Here is a 20,678-nt window from a genome sequence, read left to right on the forward strand (position 1 = left end):
GACTAAACAATTGTTTTATTGTTTGAACCTGTTAGTAGTTTTTTCATACGACACTTCATTACTTGCTCAAGCTACTCTTGTTAAGGTCTTGTAGTTAGAAGGAAATATTTCCTTGCACAAAACTTTGGTAATGTTAATGTTCCGATCACCTTTTGCTTATATGCGCTGAAGATTTGGATTTTAAGGCAAAATTAGGTGTCACAAATAAACGTCAGATGGGACTGACTGATCAGTCACATTAAATTAATTTCAGCCGTGATTCGGTTATCAATAAAATGTTCCATGAAGATTTTTCAATGACTTATTTTGAACGAAAAGTCACGACTCATTTTCTTTGGTTACGCTTGCGATTAGCTAGCGTTATCAAATCGGAATATAGACTTTTTTCGGGTTAACAATTAGTTAAGCAGATGCACTTGAATCATTTTACATTTGGTTCTTATTAAATCAAAAGTCAGACGTTAACTCGCGCACGTGGCGAGAGATAACGCACCTGCCTATCTGCTTATAAAGAGAAAAGTCAGTGGTTGGGGTTGGAATCCGACCAGGACCTGTTTTTTTTTGTAAACGGAAAATTGTGCGCGCGTCAAAAAAATATTTGTCGTAATTCTTGGTCTGCTTGTTTTTTGTCGGCTAAGTTACCACAGCTCCAAATATGCGATGAATTTAGGAATTTTCTACTTAAATTAAATATCATCTCAATGTATTCCGGTTTTCGGCAAGTAAATGATTTTCAAGTTTTGTCGATTTTTTTTTGTTTTTTTTTTAAATATTGTTTATGACTGTAGCGAGCTTGCGAGCGAAGTGTAATTGTATGAATCTTCTTTTTTCTAATCTTATTGGTAAATAAAAGTGTTCGCTTATTTGGTGGCACTTTTGCTAAAATCACGATCTGTAGCATTGGAAATTTCAGTGTCTCTTCTCTGCTTTGTTTGTGGCTAGTGTTTGTGATTTATTACGCGTCCGTGACTAAATGGTTAGTGCATGGGACTCATAATCTCCAGGTTCAGATCGAATACGAGACGTAGCCGAGTTTTTACTAATTCGAGGCTTATTTCTATTTATTGCACCACAGAGCTGCTTTTTGTCGTGTTCTCCCCAGTTTTTGCGAAGCCGAGCTTCGCCTCTGTGTGAAAAACTTTTTGAAGTTGTTTTCTTTGTGAATTCAATTCACTGTATTTAGTGCAGTGGTAACATTCGTGCTTGAGACAACAAATCTCCGAAATTCGTTTCCAGTCGAGACCTGTGTTTTTTTGTCGACTATTTTAGAACTTCGTGTCTGCTTATTTTTGGCGGCTTAAGTCTAACAGAAAGTTTGGTTTCTTTCCAGCATTTTGAAAGCTCTTTGTAAAGTTTCTAACGGTGCAGGTATTTTTCTTCCTTTGCATTTTTTAGACTTTCAATTTTTTAATTTTTAATTGGTCTTTTCTTTGCTTGTAAGATAGTTTTCATTTTTGCATCGCAAGTGATGCGAAGCTGAGCTTCGCCCCCCCCCCCCCTGTGTATTTAAGTTGTTTTCTTCTTAGTAAGGAGTATTGAAATTTTTCTTGCCATTTCAATTTTGCCCCATAAAGCAATTTTTGCCGTGCTGGCAAAATTTGCTTATGCTTAAATGATCAAACGGCTTTTTTTGTTTTAAATGACAATGTTCATAATGCAAGTAAGCTGCTTTTACTCAAATTTCGATGCTATACTTTCAACGAATGCGAATAGTTCACTCCCAAAGCTGATAAATGGTCATAGTTACGTCCACTTGGTGAGTTACGATAAAATTGAGTTGCTTTGATTACATGTAGCTTTGACGAATCGTTCGCAACAGGTGAGACTGCGCATCAAAGTGATCTTTGCCAACTATTGGTTGTTGTTATTTTTCAGATAAGTCATGAAAATAGTGAGATAAAAGTGCTAATGGATTTTAGTTTCCAGCTGAACTTGGCGTTTTGCACTTAGAATGGATTAGTGCGCGTGGTCAAATCGACTGAGGCAAGATTAAAACAATCTTTACTAGAACCTGCCAAGCTTCTTCAGCATTTTTAATTCTTCGTTCTCGAGTCATCTGGGACAAAAAAGATTACTTACTTGACTGGAAGGTAAATAAGAAGCTATTTTTTAAAGCTTTTCTGAATTCGAGTTTAGATTAAAAGCTCTAGTTTATTACATTTATTACTTGCGAACTAAACTCCTTGAAGCCCCAATTTCCATTCATTGGTACAGTTTGGGCTGGGAACGACAACAGAATCATGACAACAAAAAAGACATTATATTTCTTCTTCGTGGTTTGCGTCGTGTCGTTTGCAATGTGTGCAGATGTGAAATCGAGAAGTGACAACGAGCAGCCTCTGAACATCGGGCTGATGTTGCACTACGACAATGTGAAGAAGCCACAGGCGATTGTGGATAGTATCCTGACCAAAATGGACACCCGCATCAGTGCTGCCGCCAACGATATATACGTCAAAATTTCAACCCATATACTCAGTAAGATACTTTCACCTATCTTAACATTAATTAACTCACGTTTCACTTGACACATTATTAAAATTCCCGGTTGGCATGTCAAAATGCCAATATATTGAAACGTTAAATATTTTTTCTGGATTCAGCGAAATACTCCATACGAATGTTGACGAAAGTCTTTTTTGCTGAAATGAACAGTTGAATGAGTATTTTCAAAGATATCTACAGTTTTAACGGTACACCGTATAGATCTCAAATGCCTTCATCCTGCAGTTTTTCTTTTGTTTCGTTACGCGAATTTTCGGAAAGTGTTTATTTCACAAAATTCGAACTAAGCAACCCTGTGGTTGGTGTTTTCAGGGTTCTCACAGGAGCTGCAAGTCTGGCCTCATTAGAAAATATCGTTGCTAGAAAGTATCCAGTTACCGAGATGTGTAGATTTTTAATATGGCAAGATTGAACAATTAAGATATCTAGGAATTTATGATTATACAAAAAACGCAAAGATATTTGAAGTGCAGTTGTATGATTTCTGCCTTTAGAGGGTCTGACTTTTCGCGTTCAACAATCTGTTTGAAGCACTAGGCGCGAGTCACGCGCAATTCATGCGTAATCAGAGATTTGTAGTGGAAGAAGTTTGACTATAGAAGGACGCCACTCCTGCATATATTAGTTCTCTTTTTGCGACATCAGCTTCCCGCCGCCTAACCAAATGCCGCCAAATCCAGTTTTTTTAACCTCAAAACCAATTCAAGTAAACTTAAGTTGGCGTTATACCGATGTCGTTATTACGCTTGCGATAAGCAAGCGTTATCAAACTGGAATATTGACTTTTTTCTAGTTCACAACTAGTTTAACAAAATCAGTTGAATCACTTGCTGACTTCTTTTAACATCTTCCAGGTTGCTTCCCCTTGGCCTGGAGGTAAAACAGTTGCCTGTGTACCCTAAGGTCTGGGGGTCGTGGCCGGAACTAGTCTTTTTTTCAGTATCAAGGAAATAAAATAACCACAACGGATTACCACAAATTTTGTCGGCCAAATTACCACAACGGATTTCGCTTGTGCTGTAGGAATTTTTCTTTGTAGTTGCAAGTTCTAGTGCTGTTCATTCTAGTTTCAAGTGGGAAGAGTTTCTTGGCTTAGTTTTCACATCATTGATTTTTCTTGTGCTGTAAACAACTTGCATTGTAGTTGCAAGTACAAGAGTTGTCCATTGGTGCTTAAGGTGGGACTTTAAGCTTTTTCAAATAAAATTATTGTTTTTTTCCGGCTCAACTTGTGTCTGCTCAAAGATTGTCGACTTTGTTTCTTTTCGTAAATTTTGTTCCGTTCTTGATGATTTAAAATTCAAGTGTCTGGCATGTTTGCCTGGAATGAACTTCTATCGAGACATATGAAAGTTTATATGACCTAGTTTTTTTTTCAAAAATTTTCTTTTTTTTCGGCCTTTTATGTTTTTTCTTATATGTTTGTGTTGTATCGCAAGTGGTGTGAAGCTCAGCTTCGCCTCAGTGTAAAAAAAGTTGCAAATAAAATAGTTCTCGAATCAAAGGCACTTTTATGAAAAATAATTGTGATTCAGAAATGAGTGACAATTCGATCTCTAATGTCCTATCCCTCTGTGAACAACTGATCCAGCCAGAGAGACCGATCCACGCTCTGATTGTGAGTCATCCTCCGGAGAAGCCACTGGAAGCACCAGAGGCACTCAGCTACGCCTGTGAGTTCTACAAAATACCCATCATATCAGTCTCCACACAGGACCCAGTCTACTCTGAGAAGGTAACTTTGATAAGTGTATAATAATGACTTCCGCACAACGAGCAAATTAATCCGCGGCTATTTCATCCTGTGGCTATTTTTTTTTACTTATTAAAACAAACCAATATTTTACAAATCCTAGGATTTAGAGATCTAGGATTTTCTCGAGGGGTGGGGCGGATTTTCAAAAAATTTTCGAAAGTTTTGTCTACTTTTTTTAGGTCGACTAAATTGATTTTCCGAGCTCTCCCAAGGCACTGAAAAGGCTGTTGGCTAAATTTTCTGCACTCTAAATTTTGAGATAGGCAGGCCAAAAAAAAACGTTTTTATGCGCTTTTTGAAAAAATTTTGACCAAAAAGCGCGTTTTTGGCGAGCGCTTCCCCCTCAAAATTAGTAAGTATTGTCGCCAAAGGCGCCTCCAGGAAAAATGTTTGAGTCCGCTAGCCAAAAAAGGGATATCTCAAAATAGTACAGGACCCTTTGATTTGGGCAGGGGGTCGAAACCCTGAGGAAGGTCGGGGGGGCGTTCGCCACTCCACTAAATCCGCTTGTGTTCCCCCCTTATTTTTGGTGCTAGACTCTGCAATCGTTTGACTCACTGTATAAAATTTCGTTGTTGTCATCGAAAAGTTGAATGACAAATTTAAATAACAGAATGTTTTGCTTCGTTTGCGGAGTATTTACACTTGCGATCAGCTTAGTGTATTATTACGAACCTTCTATTTTTCTAACCTAACCCGAAAATAAAAGCGGTCATTGAAGTTTTCACTTATTTAGAAATTTCACTGTAGCATTCGAAATTGCATAGCATCTATTCTCTGCTTCATTGGTGGCTAGTATTTGGTGTCTATTAAGCTTCCGTGGCTTAGCGGGTAGTGAGTGATACTCTTAATCTCTAGGTCGCACTTTCGAATCTCAGAGGTAGCCGAATTTTTAAAGAAAACTAATTTGCGGTTTATTTCTAATTTTAATTATTGCACTTTATAGAACTGTTTTGTCGTGTTCTCGCAAGTGTTTGCGAAACGAAGCTTTGCCTCCGTGTAGAATATATTTATTGGCTGAAAATGATACCTGTGAGATCTAATTGATTCAGCTTGTAATATTTGTTACCTCGTGGAAGTTAGACGCAAAAAGGCCTTGTCTTAAAAAAGAGCTTCGCTCAACAAAATAACTCAGTCTGTGGCGAAGTAAGAGAAACAGACTATGCGTAAACAGGCTGGGTAGCCTTTCATATACCCCCTGCGAATAGCAGAAACCACAATTATCTAGAGTCGATTAACATAGTTCAGACTCTTATAAGGTCGCGATGATTTTTTGTTTGTTTGTTTTTTTCAGGAAAAGTATTTTAAGTTGTTTAGGCGGTTTTTTTTCGCGGTCTGACTTTTGATTTTCTTTTAAGTTAGTTCATGACCTTTTTAAAAGGAAGGCAACCTCCACTATCGAACAGCAAAAATGTGTAGATCGCGAAAAACGTAATCGAACTCTAATTTTGAATCAGTTTTCCGAGCAAAATAAAACTTTTACCTATTGATCCAGTTCTCTCAAATTGGGTTAATTTATCAAAAAAAGTGCCAATCATAAATTGTTCCAGAAATTTCAAGAGCTGCAATGGCATGTATTTTTTTGAAATTCAAAATTTTTTTTTTTTTAAAAAACAAGTATTTTTTTTCTATGTTCACTTGCGTTCATTGACTCTTTTTCAACTCTGTTGGTTATGTTCATTTCCAGGCGCTGCACTCGACGTTCCTGAGGACAGTGTCTCCGGATGTGGATCAATCGAGAGTGTGGGCGGATTTGTTGCATGATCCCATGTTCAGATACTCGAAAGTGGTGCTGGTGTATCCCAACACTTACGCCGGAGAGAGACTGTACGAGACAGTTGTGGACAGCTTCGAGAAAGTGTTCATCAATGTTAGTCTGAAATACTCAACTTCTAGCAATCTGCACGCTATAGGATTCGCAATGGGTCTCATTAAAATCTGTTGATTGTAAGTGGGTTAAATTGAAAGCCATATAATGCCTGAAGCCAGCAGTAGTCAATGAAAAGCTGATTTGTTTGCTCAGAAGACGGAAAAGGCCATTAGGAGTAAGAATACCCGAGAAAAAAAACTTTGATGCTGATGTTTATTGATAAATGTCATTGTATAAATGTCTTAATTTTTTAAAGCTTGTAACCCTGAAGTCAATTAAAAGAAAATTACTTCCTCAAAATAATTAGCTTTCAAATTTGAATGAACATCAAGTTGTCATTGAAGCTGGCTCATTTTTTGAACTACTCATCTGAAGGTTCTGGTCAGCGAAAATTTTTATTTTTAACAGAAATGTCAGCAACTTCATCTTATTGAAACTTATTCATAATTTCACTTTCATACATGAGATAGTATTCTAAACGTTGCTACTTTTCCTTCACGAGTCTGCTTGACTGACCTCAATCTGACCTGGTTTTTTTCAGGTCTCGCGCAGGGTGAACTACTCACCCGGTCTGAGCAAGTCTCAAGCGGAGACACTTCTCAGAGGGCTAAACACTCCCTTAAGAGTGTTCCTCTTCTACGGAAGGTACCCTCAAATAAAGCGCGGCAGCAACTCCCTTTCCCCTTAATGAAGACCGCCTCGTAGATTAACTTGTGTGCCTGTTGGTTATGAGTTTCTGAATGGTTTTGCTTATTAATATTGATATGGGATATAGCAAGATATGTGGTTCTAAACATTTAAGCCTAATTTTGTGGGCTGAGGATAAGTTTGAGATTTGCATGGTTGCCTGAAAAGCTGCATCAATTAATGCCTGGTGTGTCAGTTAGTGTAAAATTCTGATTAATGGGTGGCTGAGGTCAAGGTTGAGGCATCTTAAATCCTTCCGTTGGTAGTAACATTGATATTCAGAATCAAAGCAAATGTTGCACTGTCTTGAAGTTTGCGTTGATCTGTATTATTTCCGCACGGTGGTAAAACTGTCCTTTTTTCAGGCTCAAAAATTGTGCGTGGTCTGCAAGTTATGCTATACCATGTCATTGTTTAGATAATATCACTGTGGTGGTTTTTAGCAAAGAGGATGCGGGGGTGATATTCAGCGCAGCTCTGGATGTGGGCATGTTAGACCGGGGATATTTCTGGCTAGTGTCCCAATCGGCCGCGGCAGTCGCTCCAGTTGGTACGTGGTCACGGGTTGTTTTGTCAGCTGCTGAATGTACAATCGTGTCTGATGAGTCATTTTCCCAGTCGGTGGGCCAAACAATTAAGTAGCCATAAACGCCTAGTTATTGACAAAATAGCACAGAAGTTTTAGCACTTGTTTTAGTAATAAACCAGATGACATAACCCGCCCAGCACCTAGAGTTTATATATTTTTTTGAGGGTAGTTGGCTTAATCTTAGGTTTATTTCATGACAGTTCGATGGAATAAATCGAGTTTGAAGAGAAATTCATTTCATAGGATCAATGTTTGTGCAACTTAAACGAGGCAATGACGTGGAGTGGCACCTGGAAAGAGCAATCAGGTCCATATATGGGGGACTGCTGCACTTCCTCAAAAGGACAGATAGAATTGATCCCCTGGACAGGCTAGACCCACTCACCACTTGCAACAGCAGAGGATGGCCAGATGGGCATGCATATTTCAAGTAAGTCTGCACAAACATTTGGGTACACGAATAATAGTTGGCTACCTAAAACATATATGAAGAAAAAATTGTCGGCCTTTAAATCCCCGAAAACCGCATTCGTTTTTGACTGGACTCAACTTCGAAAGTTTGACGGGCCCAACATCATTCTGTCGCCAATATTTGACCTGGTTGCCAATTTTAATAGCAGCTCGAGCTATTTTACCGTTTCCTCCGCCGGGTTTTGCAACAGTAATGCTATATTACTGGTTTTTACCACGGATATATGTGAAGATCTAATGTAATCAAAAATAGTATAATAATTCTGGCGCAAAACTGAGGGTATATTTATCATATATTTAAATGCGGGCTTCACCATCTCGCTATGTTTAAGCTTTTTTAACTTAATTTGAATTCAGTGTTGATTTCACCGAGTTTTAAAAAAGCAACCCAATAGTGGGATGCTGTCAGGTTTTCCCAAGAGGTCAGATTTTCCCTCCAATGAGAACTTAGGTGTGTCTAAGGCTTGATGGCGCGGAGGTAGCATACATGTCTACAAAGCTGATGGTTGCGGGAGCGAACCACTGTTAGATCACTATTTTTTCTCATTGTGATGGATTTTCTTATCGCTATTCCATCGCTGAAAGTTAAACAAATTAGCAATAATTTACGGATGAAATTTGCTATTGGTGCAATGAACATCGGTAATTCATCGATGGTGATCGTTGTTTTTTTTTTTCATTTTTTATCGCTAATTTTCAATATGAGCTCAACCCGGGTACATTTCATGGCGTTTTCGCGATATGCGCCTTCGAAAAATAACTAGAAATACCTGAATTCCGTTTCATATTCTCACTGAAAAAGCACAGTAACGGTAATCGATTAACTGAACAATACACATGCACGCAACATTTTATGTACACAGTCTGCCGCCAATACATGTAGTTCTGCTTTCCGTTAGTCAAACTCAAATATTTGCCACTTGCGTTGATTCACTGTGAAACAAGCGTTTAAACCGTAGTCTTCACTCCGAAATGGAAGGCTCTCGAGTCCCCCCCCCCTAAAGCCGCGCTTTTATGAGTAACACATGTCTGTTCTCTCTCTTTAGAAGCATCAGGGACCAGAGCATGGACCAGATGATGCAGTACACAGTAAATGGGGATCCCAACTATGCAGAATACGACATTTTTGTCAAACAGTCACCAGTATTCTACCAGCAGATAGGCTCATGGTAAGACTTAGTCCGTCATATCCGTGGCGGCCGAAACCGAATCTTTGAATAACATTTTAGGCAAATTGCTATGCACTGAAAGCTCTGAATTGGTTATTTATTATACTTTTTGATTAAAATTTCAAAAAGTCGGGAGGTTATGGTTGATGGAGTATTTGGTGGAAAATGATTCTTCTGATGCATAAAGTGAATAATCCGGTCGAAATTCATTTGCGAAGGTAGTTTTGGACTTTTGTGTTTAGGAAACAAGGTGTGGGCGGGAAGGACTCACAGATCTATGTGAACGAGAAGCTGATTCAGAGTGAGACTATTTCGTGGATCGGAGGGGGCAGCCAACTGCCGGAGGGAGTGACGATAGATGGGAACCTGAAGATTGTGACGGTGCAGGACAGGCCCTTCGTCTTCGTTACTGACATGTCACAGGCCACTGGAGGAAAGTGTAATAATGTCACCCATACTGTCTGCATCGAGTATGAGTCAGGTAGGCAGAATGAAGGAAAGGCCGAAATCAAAACATCTCTAAAAATTTAAATGAAAAAAGGTTCTTTGAAAATTAAAAAAATGTTCGCCTAATTTTTAGTAATCCTTTTTCAGTTGTTTCCTGACTTTTTTCTCAAAACTTAAACATCTTTTTACAGTAGCTAGCTTGCGAGCGTAGTGTATTAGTATGAACCTTCTTTTTTTAAAAATATGAAATCGGATACGCTAACGACACTGAAGCAAATATAGACTGAAAATATTGTAGAAAAACTAGCCAGAGAGAAACGGTTTTCAAATGAAACAAAATACTTTTAGACGTTTGTTTTTAAAGCAAACCTTGGTTATTTTAGCGGAGAAAGATGCTTATGTGGAGAAGTGCTGCTATGGCTACTGTATCCAGTTACTCCAAGCTGTGTCCTCGGCCCTCAATTTCTCATACTCTCTCTACCTCTCGCCAGACGGAAAGTTCGGAAACTACAGAATCGTACGTTTTTTTTTTCTCTATACTACCTTACCTGTTTTGATATATTTTTGTTTTGTTGTAGTTGACTTTTCATGTTCACAAGTATCTAGTGAAAACGATAATTTTATGGTCAAATTGATGCCGTCGACGCTTACTTTTGTAAAGAGTTGGTGAATGTAGTCGTGATAATTTTTTTTGTTTTTCTTTTGCAGGAAAAATACTCCAATAACAAAAGAAGTGCCTTTATACATCTGAATGCGCATATGAAGTTAGTTATATATGCAATTTTTGAGTTCAATTCAAGTTAGTTTGCTAGAAGGTAGCCAGAATACACTCCCATTTTAAAAGCTGAAAAGGCGCAAAAAAAACGTGATCGATTTCTAGTTTCTAAAGAGGAATTTATTTTCTAGGTTTCTTTCCTGAATAAAAACTTTTCCTTATAATCCAGTTCACTCAATTTGCTTAAATTTTATAAGGTCATATATTTTTTGTTCGAAGTTGGAAAGTTTTTTTTTCAAAAAAACATGTCAACTTTTTTTGTTTCTTTGAGTTCATTGACCAGTCTGTTGGCTTTAGTTTACATTTTATTTGGCAACAAAGATCCAATCATTTTCTTTGTGGAAAAAACCGATTGGTCGACAGAAGGTTTTCTTACACTCATTAACGTTGTTTTACATGGTAATATTTTGTTCTTTTGTCGTTTCAGGCGACAGGGAATGATGCGAAGAGTCAGCGAGTGTGGAATGGGGCTATAGGGGAGTTGATCAAACAGGAGGCAGACGCAGTGTTCGCAGCCATGACCATAGACCACGACAGATCCAATGTGGTGGACTTCACCAATCCATTCAAACCACAGGGACTGTCCATAGCTGTCAAAAGGGTGAGTTTTAAAACACCTATTTTTCCTCTATGTGAGTTCAAAGCAGATTCTTTCAAAAAAGTCGGGAGGGAAGGGATATCTCTTTAATTTGGACACTGCCTGCATTTTAATTGACCGCAGCTACAGTTAATTATTCACGAAGTGGGCGTCTCTATGCATATGCAGACAGAATAATTGGCTGTTATGCAATCATCAAATGGTGATTACAATCACCTATGGTACCCAGTAACCCCCTCCCCATAGTACCGCATTATGGTATCTAGTAGCGAGTCCCCCCTTATAAAGAACTGATTTAACGGTTAAGCATATATGCATTTTACCTCCTAGAAACGAATCTCTCCCTTTCGCAAAGGGGAGGGGGGAGGAACGGACACCAGTTATAATAGTGCGGAGTTTTTTTATGAATCGCTATGCCAATATTTAATTGAAATCACCTTCTTGCTGTTTTGTTTTTAGCAAAAACCGACTAGCAGTTTGTCCTCTTTTGTCCAGCCATTCCATTACAGCCTTTGGATCCTCATCTTCATCTCAGTACACATTGTCGCATTCATTCTCTACCTATTAGACAGGTAACAACTGGAAACTTCTTTTTACTATCCAATCATTCCTGGTTTATTTCTCTATTCTTCTAAAGACTCTCCTTAGGATTTAGAATATTACTTTAATTCAGAATGAAAAAGTTAATATTTATTTCATCGTTAATCTGTTTTTACACTTGCGAGTTGTAACGAGCGTAGTGTAATAATCAGACTATTCTTTTTTTTCCAACCTAAGTCGCAAATATTGATACCACTTTTGGTGGCACCGTTACGGCTTTTTGATAACATTGACATTCGGTTAGTTATAAGTTAACACAGTTGTTTCATTTTTTACGCATGCAAAGCTTGTGTTTTTGTATGAACTCTCTTTTTTCCAACCTAATTCGCAAATAATGTTGCGACGCAAAATATTGTTGCAACAAAATGTGTTCATTTTGAAAGTGTTCATTTTGATCAATAACCAGCTATTAAGTACAGCCAATGCTAGGGATATGAACACAGTGGATTATATTACAAATAGCATTTTAGCTTACAGGTATCATGGATCTGTAGCGTAGAGGCAGGGAAGGAGACCGCAACAAAATAAGAGGGTTCGAACCTGGGCAGGGGCGGTTGTTTTAAATGAAATTTTTTGTATACTAGCTAAAATGCCTCCGCTCTAGAAATTGAAGCACGTTAGTTGGTAAATTTCTCCTTTTTTTTCAAATTGACTGGACTGCTAATGAGTCATAATTGGCTTGCGTACCTTAGCAATTATGTAGACTCATAATTGGCGTGGTTTTTGATGGCATGTGTTTTGAAATTCGATTAGTAATAAGTTAGCACCGTTGATGTATTTTTAAATCATCTAATGAACCGAAAAAACTTCGTTTCAATACACATAACATTCAAAAAAACTTGATTTCTGCAATTTTCTAACACACTATATCTCGCTTTTTTAATTGCATAAGGTTGCTTTGTGCTTTCCAATTTATTACATGCAAAGTTAGTGTAGATGCTTAATTTGTGGCTAGAATTTAAAAAAATTTTAAAAGTTTTGATTTTACGAGGCCTATTTTTATCTTTTTTTTTTTTTTTTTTCCGTTTTTTTTTTCGTTTTCCCGCTGGTGTTTGCGAAGCGCAGCTTAGCCTCTGCGAAGATGATTTTTGTATATTTCTTAAGTTCTATATTTTTCGAATCTTCCGTAATTTAACTGAAATTGTAAACATCACCTCATAAGCTTTGGGTTTTTAATTTACATGAACTCCTTCCTATTTCTTTCACAGATTCTCTCCCTTCGCCCGAAACAGAACAGACCCTCTCTCCAAGAGCATCGGGGGATCAACCAGCTCCCTGAACCCAGATGACGAAGATGGAGACGAGGCACTTAATCTCTCATCTGCACTTTGGTTCGCGTATGGCGTACTCCTCAACAGCGGAATCGGCGGCACACCTCGAAGTTTTGCTGCTAGGGTCCTAGGAATGGTGTGGGCTGGGTTTGCTATGATAATTGTGGCCTCTTACACAGCAAATTTGGCCGCCTATCTTGTGTTGGAGAGACCAGAGAGTGAAATTACTGGAATCAATGATGCCAGGGTAAGTCCTCATGTATAGAATTGCGTCTTTAAAGATTATTTGAAAAAATTCCTTTTAAATGTGCTTAGCTTGTACGTAACCCTGAGTTGATATAGTTCATCTATTTGTAATGATCACTGAGGAAATAAGGAGTTTTTTATTTTATTTTAGAAAAGGAGAAATAAGGAAAGCTTTTTATTTTTCGGAACTCCTAAATTTTTTTGAGGCACTGTGAGGTTTTGTCATTTATTTGGGGTTTATTATAAAGAATTAAAGAATTTATTTTATTCAAAATCATGCGAAGACTGTGTTTGTTTTAGATGCGCAATCCGAGTGAGACGTATCCATATGGGACTGTGTTAGACAGTGCAGTGGAGAACTACTTCAGACGGAAGGTGGAAATGACCAACATGTACCACTTCATGCAGAACTACTCGCACCAGACCCAGAGCGACGCCCTCAACGCTCTCAAGACAGGGTCAGTTAGCGTTGTAGTTGGGGTGGTTTTTAGTGCAAGTTTTTGTTGATTGGCTACAGTGTTAAATTCAGCGACGCCATAGTGGCATTAATATATTTTTGTTTTGTTAAGTTTTTTTTGGTATTTTTTTTAATTTATTTTTTTTTGTTTAAAAAGAACCTTCTATAATTTACGATGCGCCAGTATTTGACAACAATACAAAGAGAGAGTTGAAATCTTAAAAGTTATAATTAATTTTTGTGTTGTTGCGGCTGCGTCCTTAAATTATTGATTTTATGTTGCTAGTGGATTCAAAGTTCCAATTATAAACAATTGTTTCTCTTTTTTGCAACTGTAGCGCTATGCCTTAGTCTGATAAGCTGACATTAGAATTTATGAGAAAGCGTTACGAAATTATGTGTGCCAGTTGATGTTTTGTTATTTCGATATCTTACGTACTGTCCAGACAACTGCAGGCTTTCATTTGGGACAGTGCTCAACTGGACTACGAGACCTCGAGAGACTGTGACCTGATGATGGTCGGTGATACTTTCCAGAAGAGTGGACTTGCAGTTGCGCTGCAGAAGGACAGTGCCTGGACAGAGAAGATCTCCCTGGAGATCCTGAAGATGAGGGAGACGGGGGAGATGGAACAGATGGACAGAGATTGGGTCATTGTGAATAGCTGCGAGATGTCAGACAACAAACCAACTACTTTAGGTAACTAACCCTGGTGCTTCAAAATATTTGTGCATCATAACAGTTATTTAATTAAATTAACTGAGATTAAAAAAAAACAAGAGTTTTTGGTCAGCTATCAAGGGAAATTTAATTATAGTTTGTGCTTAGATTTTCATTTTACAGCTACTTTGATCTACTGTTTAATGTAACGAGCTTTCAATTCAGTTACATAGTTAAGGACAAACCATTTTCAATATCGGTTTGTCTGGGCTTTTTATGGGTCAGTAAAAGTGAGTTTCAGTCTTTGGGTTTTTTGATCCTCCGTTAACGTGTTCAATTGGGCAAAAGTTTATTTTCAGTCATCAAGCAGTTTGAGGTTTATAAACTTTGTTTTGATTCGTTAATCGAAAAGGATGATACCAACAATTAGGCAATAACTGTATTAGCATGTTGCATTCTAGGTATTGATTCAATGGCGGGTATCTTCATCACAGTGGCCATTGGGGTGGTGTTGGGGGGAGTGTGTATGGTAATGGAGAGAGTGTACTACAGACACTTTGACGTGAGGGGTCAGTTTGTAAATGAGCAGGAGGCGCAAGTGGCCAGGAGTGCATTCGACAAATGGAAGATACACACCGAAGAGGTACAACCCAACACCCCCACATATAAAACAAGTAGATATGTAGGTTTCGCGCTGCTGTTATGTATAGAATGTCAGCCGTATATACGCAATTGCAAAAATTTCGGATTGATTGGATAAATTAATAAGAGTTAATGTCGTTTTCTAATGAAGAATTTGATGACAAAGACCAATATCGCAGCTACCACGTGTGGCACCTGTGATTACCCTAGCGAGCTTGCGAGAGTTGTGTATTAGTATGATCCTTCTTTTTTTCCAACCTAACTCGCAAATAAAAGTGCTCATTTGGTGGCACTTTTGATATAATCACGATCTGTAGCATTGGAAATTTCATAGAATCTGTTCTCTTTATTTGCATGCTTTATTTGTGGCTAGTGTGTGAATTGTTAAGATTCAGTGGGCTAGTGCGTGAGACGCGTCCCAGTTTTTTTTGTACTAATTAGAGGCTTATTCCTTTTCTTATTTCAATTTAAAGAGCTGTTTTTTTGTCGTTTTCTTGCTAGTGTTTGCGAAGCGCAGCTTTGCCTATGTATAAAAAAATTCATTCAATGATTAATTGTCAAAGAACATATTGAAGACACTTATATAGGTCTCGATTAATTAGGTCTATTTACACTTGCGAAGCTATGTATTATAGTACGAACTTTCTTTTTTTTCCAATCTAAGTCGCAAATTTTGTTGCGACTAAGTCGCAATGATTGTTGCGACTTGAAGCAACAATATTTGCTGCGTCGAATTTGCTGCATCGAGTTGGCAATGAGATATTTTGATATTTTGTTGCACCTTTGACATTTAGTTGCACCTGTACAGCTTATTTTTAACATGAGCTTTGGGATTCGAATGGTTATTTCCAGCGGAATAAAAATTTTACCTATTGAACCAGTTTTCTGAAGTTGGGTTAATTTTTTTATCAAAAAAGCGCCAATCATAAATTGTTCTAGACATTCAAAGAGCTTAACGGGTATCTATTTTTTCTTTGAAATTCGAAGCTTCTGTTTACTTGCGTTCATTACTCTTTTTCAATTGCTAGTTGGCTATGTTCAAATCATCTAATAAACCGAAAAAGCCATTTGTTTCAAACAACAGTAGAATAATTACACTTGCGAAGCAAAGTGTCTTAGTACTTTCTTTTTTTTTCAACTCAAGTCGCAAATATTTGTGCCACTTTTGGAGCACCTTTACTAGACTTTCGACTAGCAATAAGTTAACACAGTTGATGCATTTTTGATTCATCAAATGAACCTTTAAAAAACTTTTCGTTTAAACAACATAAAAATTTTTAAAAAAATCGATTTCAGAAATTTTCAATTCTTAGTGGTTGAATTTTCAGCTCAGCTCAAAAACTATTTATTCTATTTTTCCTGAATTTGTAATCATATTCGTTCATTGAACTTCCTGGGTTACTTTTATTGAATCTGTTGCTGGGTTCACAGGCTTTGCTAACATATTCACTGTGAATTAAAATTTTTGAAGTCATTCAAAATTTCAGAACGGAAGTTGCATCCGTTTGCAAACTTGATTTCCCAGCGAAATAAAAAAAAACCTGTCAGTTCAGTTTTCTCTATTCGGAATCATTTTTAAGTGTAAAGGAACGGAGAGACTTTCAATCATTTTTAAGTTTACTAATCATTTTTAAGTGTAAAAGAACGGAGTAATTTTCAATTATAGGTTCTGATAATTTTTCTTGATGTTTTTTGTTCTGGAAAAAGTCTTAAAATGAATGCTCTAATAGCTACAGAAGTGCATTCATACATTTTAATGCATTTATGAATGCTTTAAGGTTCTGATAACTTTTCTTAATGTTTTTTTTTTCAGGAATAGCTACAGAAGTGCATTCATACATTTTAATGCATTTATGAATGAACTTAGGTATATATGCATTTTTTGAGTTCAAATCACTTTCATCTGCTAAATGTTAGGTGAGTTGCGCTATACTATTGCGAAAGCGAACAACGTGAACGACTAGTTTCGAAAATTGATTTAAGTTTCAGATTTTCAAGCGGAATAAAAAAAATCCCATTGATCCGTTTCTCCTAAATTGGGTTCGTTTTATAAAAAAAAATTCCATCAGAATTGTTCTTGTGACACAAGCAAAGCTTAGGTTGAAAAAAAAAGTTCATTCTATAACACAAGTAGCAAATATTGCTGCGATAAAATATGTTCATTTTGATCAATGCTGAGGATATTAACACAGACTATCATGTTACAAGTAGCACTTAAGCTTCAAGGTATTATGGTTCTGAGTGAATGCGAAGTGCAACTTCGCCTCTGTGTAATTCTTTTCGGAATCCTTATTATTTGCATTTTTCCAACCTTCTTTTTTTGGTTCACTGACCGTTTCGAACTGTTTACCGGCTATTTTTTCATATATCAGTCAATCTGAACTTTTTGCATCTGCCTGTACCATTTTTGATAATCAAGAGAACTGAGCAGAAAAACGACTGGAGAAATACAGCGGAATCAACTAAAAAGCCCCGTTTGAAACGCGAGTTATGGGTTGCACTTGAAATGGCCTAAAATTGAGTATAGGTTTAAGTGGTCCTTATCTACAAGACTTTGTTTCTGTGCCATTGCCTTGAATAGTTAGTATCGGCATTTCTCCGAGTAACCGCCAGTTAGTGACATATAATTTTATTATTTCTCTGGATATTTTTTGTTATGGTGGCATTGCTTTCTAAATTTTAGTTTGGGCTAGGGCTGATCTTCTAGCTTTCTAAGTTTCTTCCGAAATCAATAGCTTTAACAATTTTCTAATATCTAGAAGCGTCGTCAGGTAAGTGCACCCTCCTGAATATTACCGCACATTGTATTGTAATTTCGCAACCCCTTTTTAATCTGCCTAGTTTCTCATGATTTTGTTACATTTTTATATCCTTGAACCACAACGAGTGCCTGAACAACTTAACTGAAACAGCTGTTTATCAATTCTAGATAAAACATTTATTGAAGTTAGGGAGAAAAGTCTAAAGTCTTGTGTGCTTGGTATGGTGTGCTTGGTATTAAAGATGGAAAAGTGTATTACAATATAGTATTTTAGCATATATTGTTGATTTTGAGTGATTACCCGTCGATTGTGATTGTGAAAAATACAGGACTAATAGCGTGCAGAGGATGTTAACCTTTCCTCCCTTCATCAATTCTGGCGCCAGGTTTTTCCAAAAGGCTCCCAATTTGGAAGAGTCTAATTCTGGGTATAAGCTACAGCTCTGTATGGGTAGATGACATAACTCATCTTTTTTAGACTCCTGGTTTTTCGACAGACTTCATGAACGGCCATTCTGGTAACGTGAAATGCGATGCCAATTGTCACTACCAGTTTGCAACTGACAATGGCACCAACCGAAGACGGCCGTCGCAGGCTTCCCAGTCCTCCACTAATAGGCAGGCGAGATCGGGTTCAGCTGCTGGTACAGCTCCTAATTATTACAACAATAAGCCCCCAACTCTCAATGGAGGTGGGGGAGTTATGAACTGGGCGAAACCAGATGGCAATGCTTCCTCTTCATCGTCTTCGACCTCAAAATATCCTCCACCTCGTGTAGCGTCGCCAACATCTGACCATAAACCAAACTCTATGGGAGGTGCCGGACCCCCTCCACCTCCACCGAAGACCTCGACGCTTGATAGAAACCATGCGCCAAACAGAGTGGTTCAGTTCAAGTCGACCAAAGTGGAGCTAACCGACCCGAAGCCAGGAGCGTATGTCGATGTCTGAATTCAAATAAAACATTTTACATAAAACTTATTTTCCTTCCCGCGTTGTCTAGTTAAATAATTGTAAAATGCTTTCATTTTTGCACATCACTTGAATGAAAAGGATGAGTGTCCCTCGATTCAAGTCTCGGCATTTCTGTCATAATGTCAAAATCAACAATTTTTAGTTAACAAAAAAGATTGCGTGCAAAAACGTGACGCAATTCAGCGCAAGTGGTAATTTAAGTTTTAATATTATTCTAATTTATAAAATTAACTGCCAATGTTAATATGTTTAATTCCTTGGTATTAGTTCAAAAAGACGCATGTTTGCACAAAATTATGTTTGAAGTTCATCTGCAGTGTAAATATAGATTTAAAAAAAAAACATTATACACCATATTTCCTGTTTACAAATGCTCAATTCATCTTTGTTGCATATTTTTTTTTGTTTCTGATGAAAGATGACGTGATCTAATTTTGGATTATGCTAGCAAAACAATGCATTAATCTCTAGAGAAATGTGTTAATGGTTGAATTTTGTTGTAGGGATAATTTTGTTTGTTAAGAATCCCCCAAGAGACTTTCATTGATTGATTTTAATAAGCGAACGAATGATGTCAATTCACTGTATTAGGATGCTTTAGTTAATGGAACTTGACCTTGACTTTCATTTGAAAAAAAAATTATTTTTTATAATTCTCAGTGGATTTACAAAACTTACTTTTTGATCCAGATTTAAAAAAGTAAAGTTACGAAAAATTAAAGGGTTGTAAGGTGGCGGCAAAAGTAGAAAGATGGAAAATTTTTGAAAAAATTAATAGATTCTATATTGGTTTCCTGAAGCTAATGAGCACTAATTTGGAGTCGATGCACATTGTGAAGACTCCTATATATGTCCTTGTGATTTCTTCGGGAAAAGTCCAAAGTTTGCTCACGTACAAATTTGAGTTTGCTCACGTACGTGATCGGTCCGTTATTGTTTTTAATATATATTAATGATATGCCCAATTGCGTAAAAGACACAACCGTTTACCTATTTGCAGATGATACCAATGTCACTTGCGAAAACGAATCTTTCGAGGTCTTCACCAACGACATACAAAATATATGTTACTGGCTAAATAGAAATAAGCTAACACTTAATGGAGATAAATCAATATTACTAAGTTTCCAAAATAAAGTAAGTGCTTCCAGTCTTCAGTTGTGCATTAACAATTATATGGTTACTTCTAAGGCGTATTGCAAATATCTAGGTGTTTTTGTGGATTCAAAACTGTCATTTTGTACGCACGTTGAAAAAGTAAAAAGCGAAACTAGGAAGGCATTGTGGAGTTATTGCTCAAATGAGAAAATTTGTACCGATAGATGTGCTAATAAAATATTATTGTTACAACATCAAACCCATTATACAATATGGATTACTGGTATATGGGGGAACGAGCTTCTCGAATCTCAATCCAATTTTCTTTTTGCAGAAAAAAATAATTCGAATGATTTACAAAGTAAGGAAATTCGATAGTATTAGGGAAAGGTTTAGAGAACACAAAATTTTAACAGTTAATGAGCTGTATGTGTACGATCTTCTCAAATTTTGCTTAAGATCAATAAACAAGTTGAATACAACCGCATTTCTTAACGATTTTTTCACTCTGAAAACAAAATCGGCTTATTTTACCAGAAAATCTATAGGTATTCAATTTGAAGTTCCTTGCTGTAAGACAAAAACGAAAAGACAATCGATATGGTTTAGAGGATGCAAACTGTTGAAGATATTTAGAGATAATAACTTGCTCCCGGAAAATGTTTTAAACTTAAAAAAAGGGGAACTAAATAATTTGGCACATATGCTAAGAGATACGTTTATACATGAAAATTACGAACTTGTTAGGTATACTTTTGCTTTATGATTATAAATATGACTGTGTTCAGGTGCGGGGTGGGGCGGCTCGAACTGTATTCTTTCAGAAGACCAGGCGTTGTCTCCGGGCAACATAGTTTAATACTATTCAAGTCTGAGTATGGGTATACAGTTTTGGGTTGTTCTGCTTTGCACCTAAAGGACATAGTCATATTTCAAGAAATTTTGAAAAATGGTCAAAAAGAGGGCGTTACTCTGCCCAAATTTCTGGAGAATTTAAGGGCTTTTTTTTCGCGAGGTGGATGAGGCGTTAATTAATTTCTAAAAAACTTGTAATTTTTTCTTTTTGCTATTTGGTTTCATAAATATTATATTTATCACT

The 20,678-nt window shown here is 37.1% G+C and overlaps 1 protein-coding gene across 2 annotated transcripts; it reads left to right on the forward strand.

Moving 5' to 3' along the window:
• The first annotated feature begins 1,870 nt into the window (after nt 1–1,870).
• Nucleotides 1,871–18,849, forward strand: LOC134839516 (glutamate receptor ionotropic, NMDA 1-like). 2 transcript variants are annotated; one of them, XM_063855093.1, is made up of 17 exons: nt 1,871–2,478; nt 4,041–4,240; nt 5,949–6,131; nt 6,673–6,776; nt 7,262–7,368; nt 7,651–7,837; nt 8,925–9,047; nt 9,290–9,528; nt 9,878–10,011; nt 10,697–10,870; nt 11,327–11,439; nt 12,676–12,985; nt 13,285–13,442; nt 13,888–14,141; nt 14,564–14,745; nt 17,504–17,515; nt 17,984–18,849. In XM_063855093.1, exons 1-17 carry the CDS (start codon nt 2,241–2,243, stop codon nt 18,455–18,457), a joined length of 3,192 nt encoding a protein of 1,063 aa, XP_063711163.1. In that variant the 5' UTR covers nt 1,871–2,240; the 3' UTR covers nt 18,458–18,849. The 2 variants fall into 2 exon arrangements, with proteins under 2 accessions (XP_063711163.1, XP_063711164.1); XM_063855094.1 differs by lacking the exon at nt 17,504–17,515.
• The last annotated feature ends 1,829 nt before the right edge of the window (nt 18,850–20,678 follow it).

The sequence above is a fragment of the Symsagittifera roscoffensis genome, chromosome 2, assembly GCF_963678635.1.
Source record: "Symsagittifera roscoffensis chromosome 2, txSymRosc1.1, whole genome shotgun sequence".
In the NCBI taxonomy this organism is placed as follows: Eukaryota; Metazoa; Xenacoelomorpha; order Acoela; family Convolutidae; genus Symsagittifera; species Symsagittifera roscoffensis.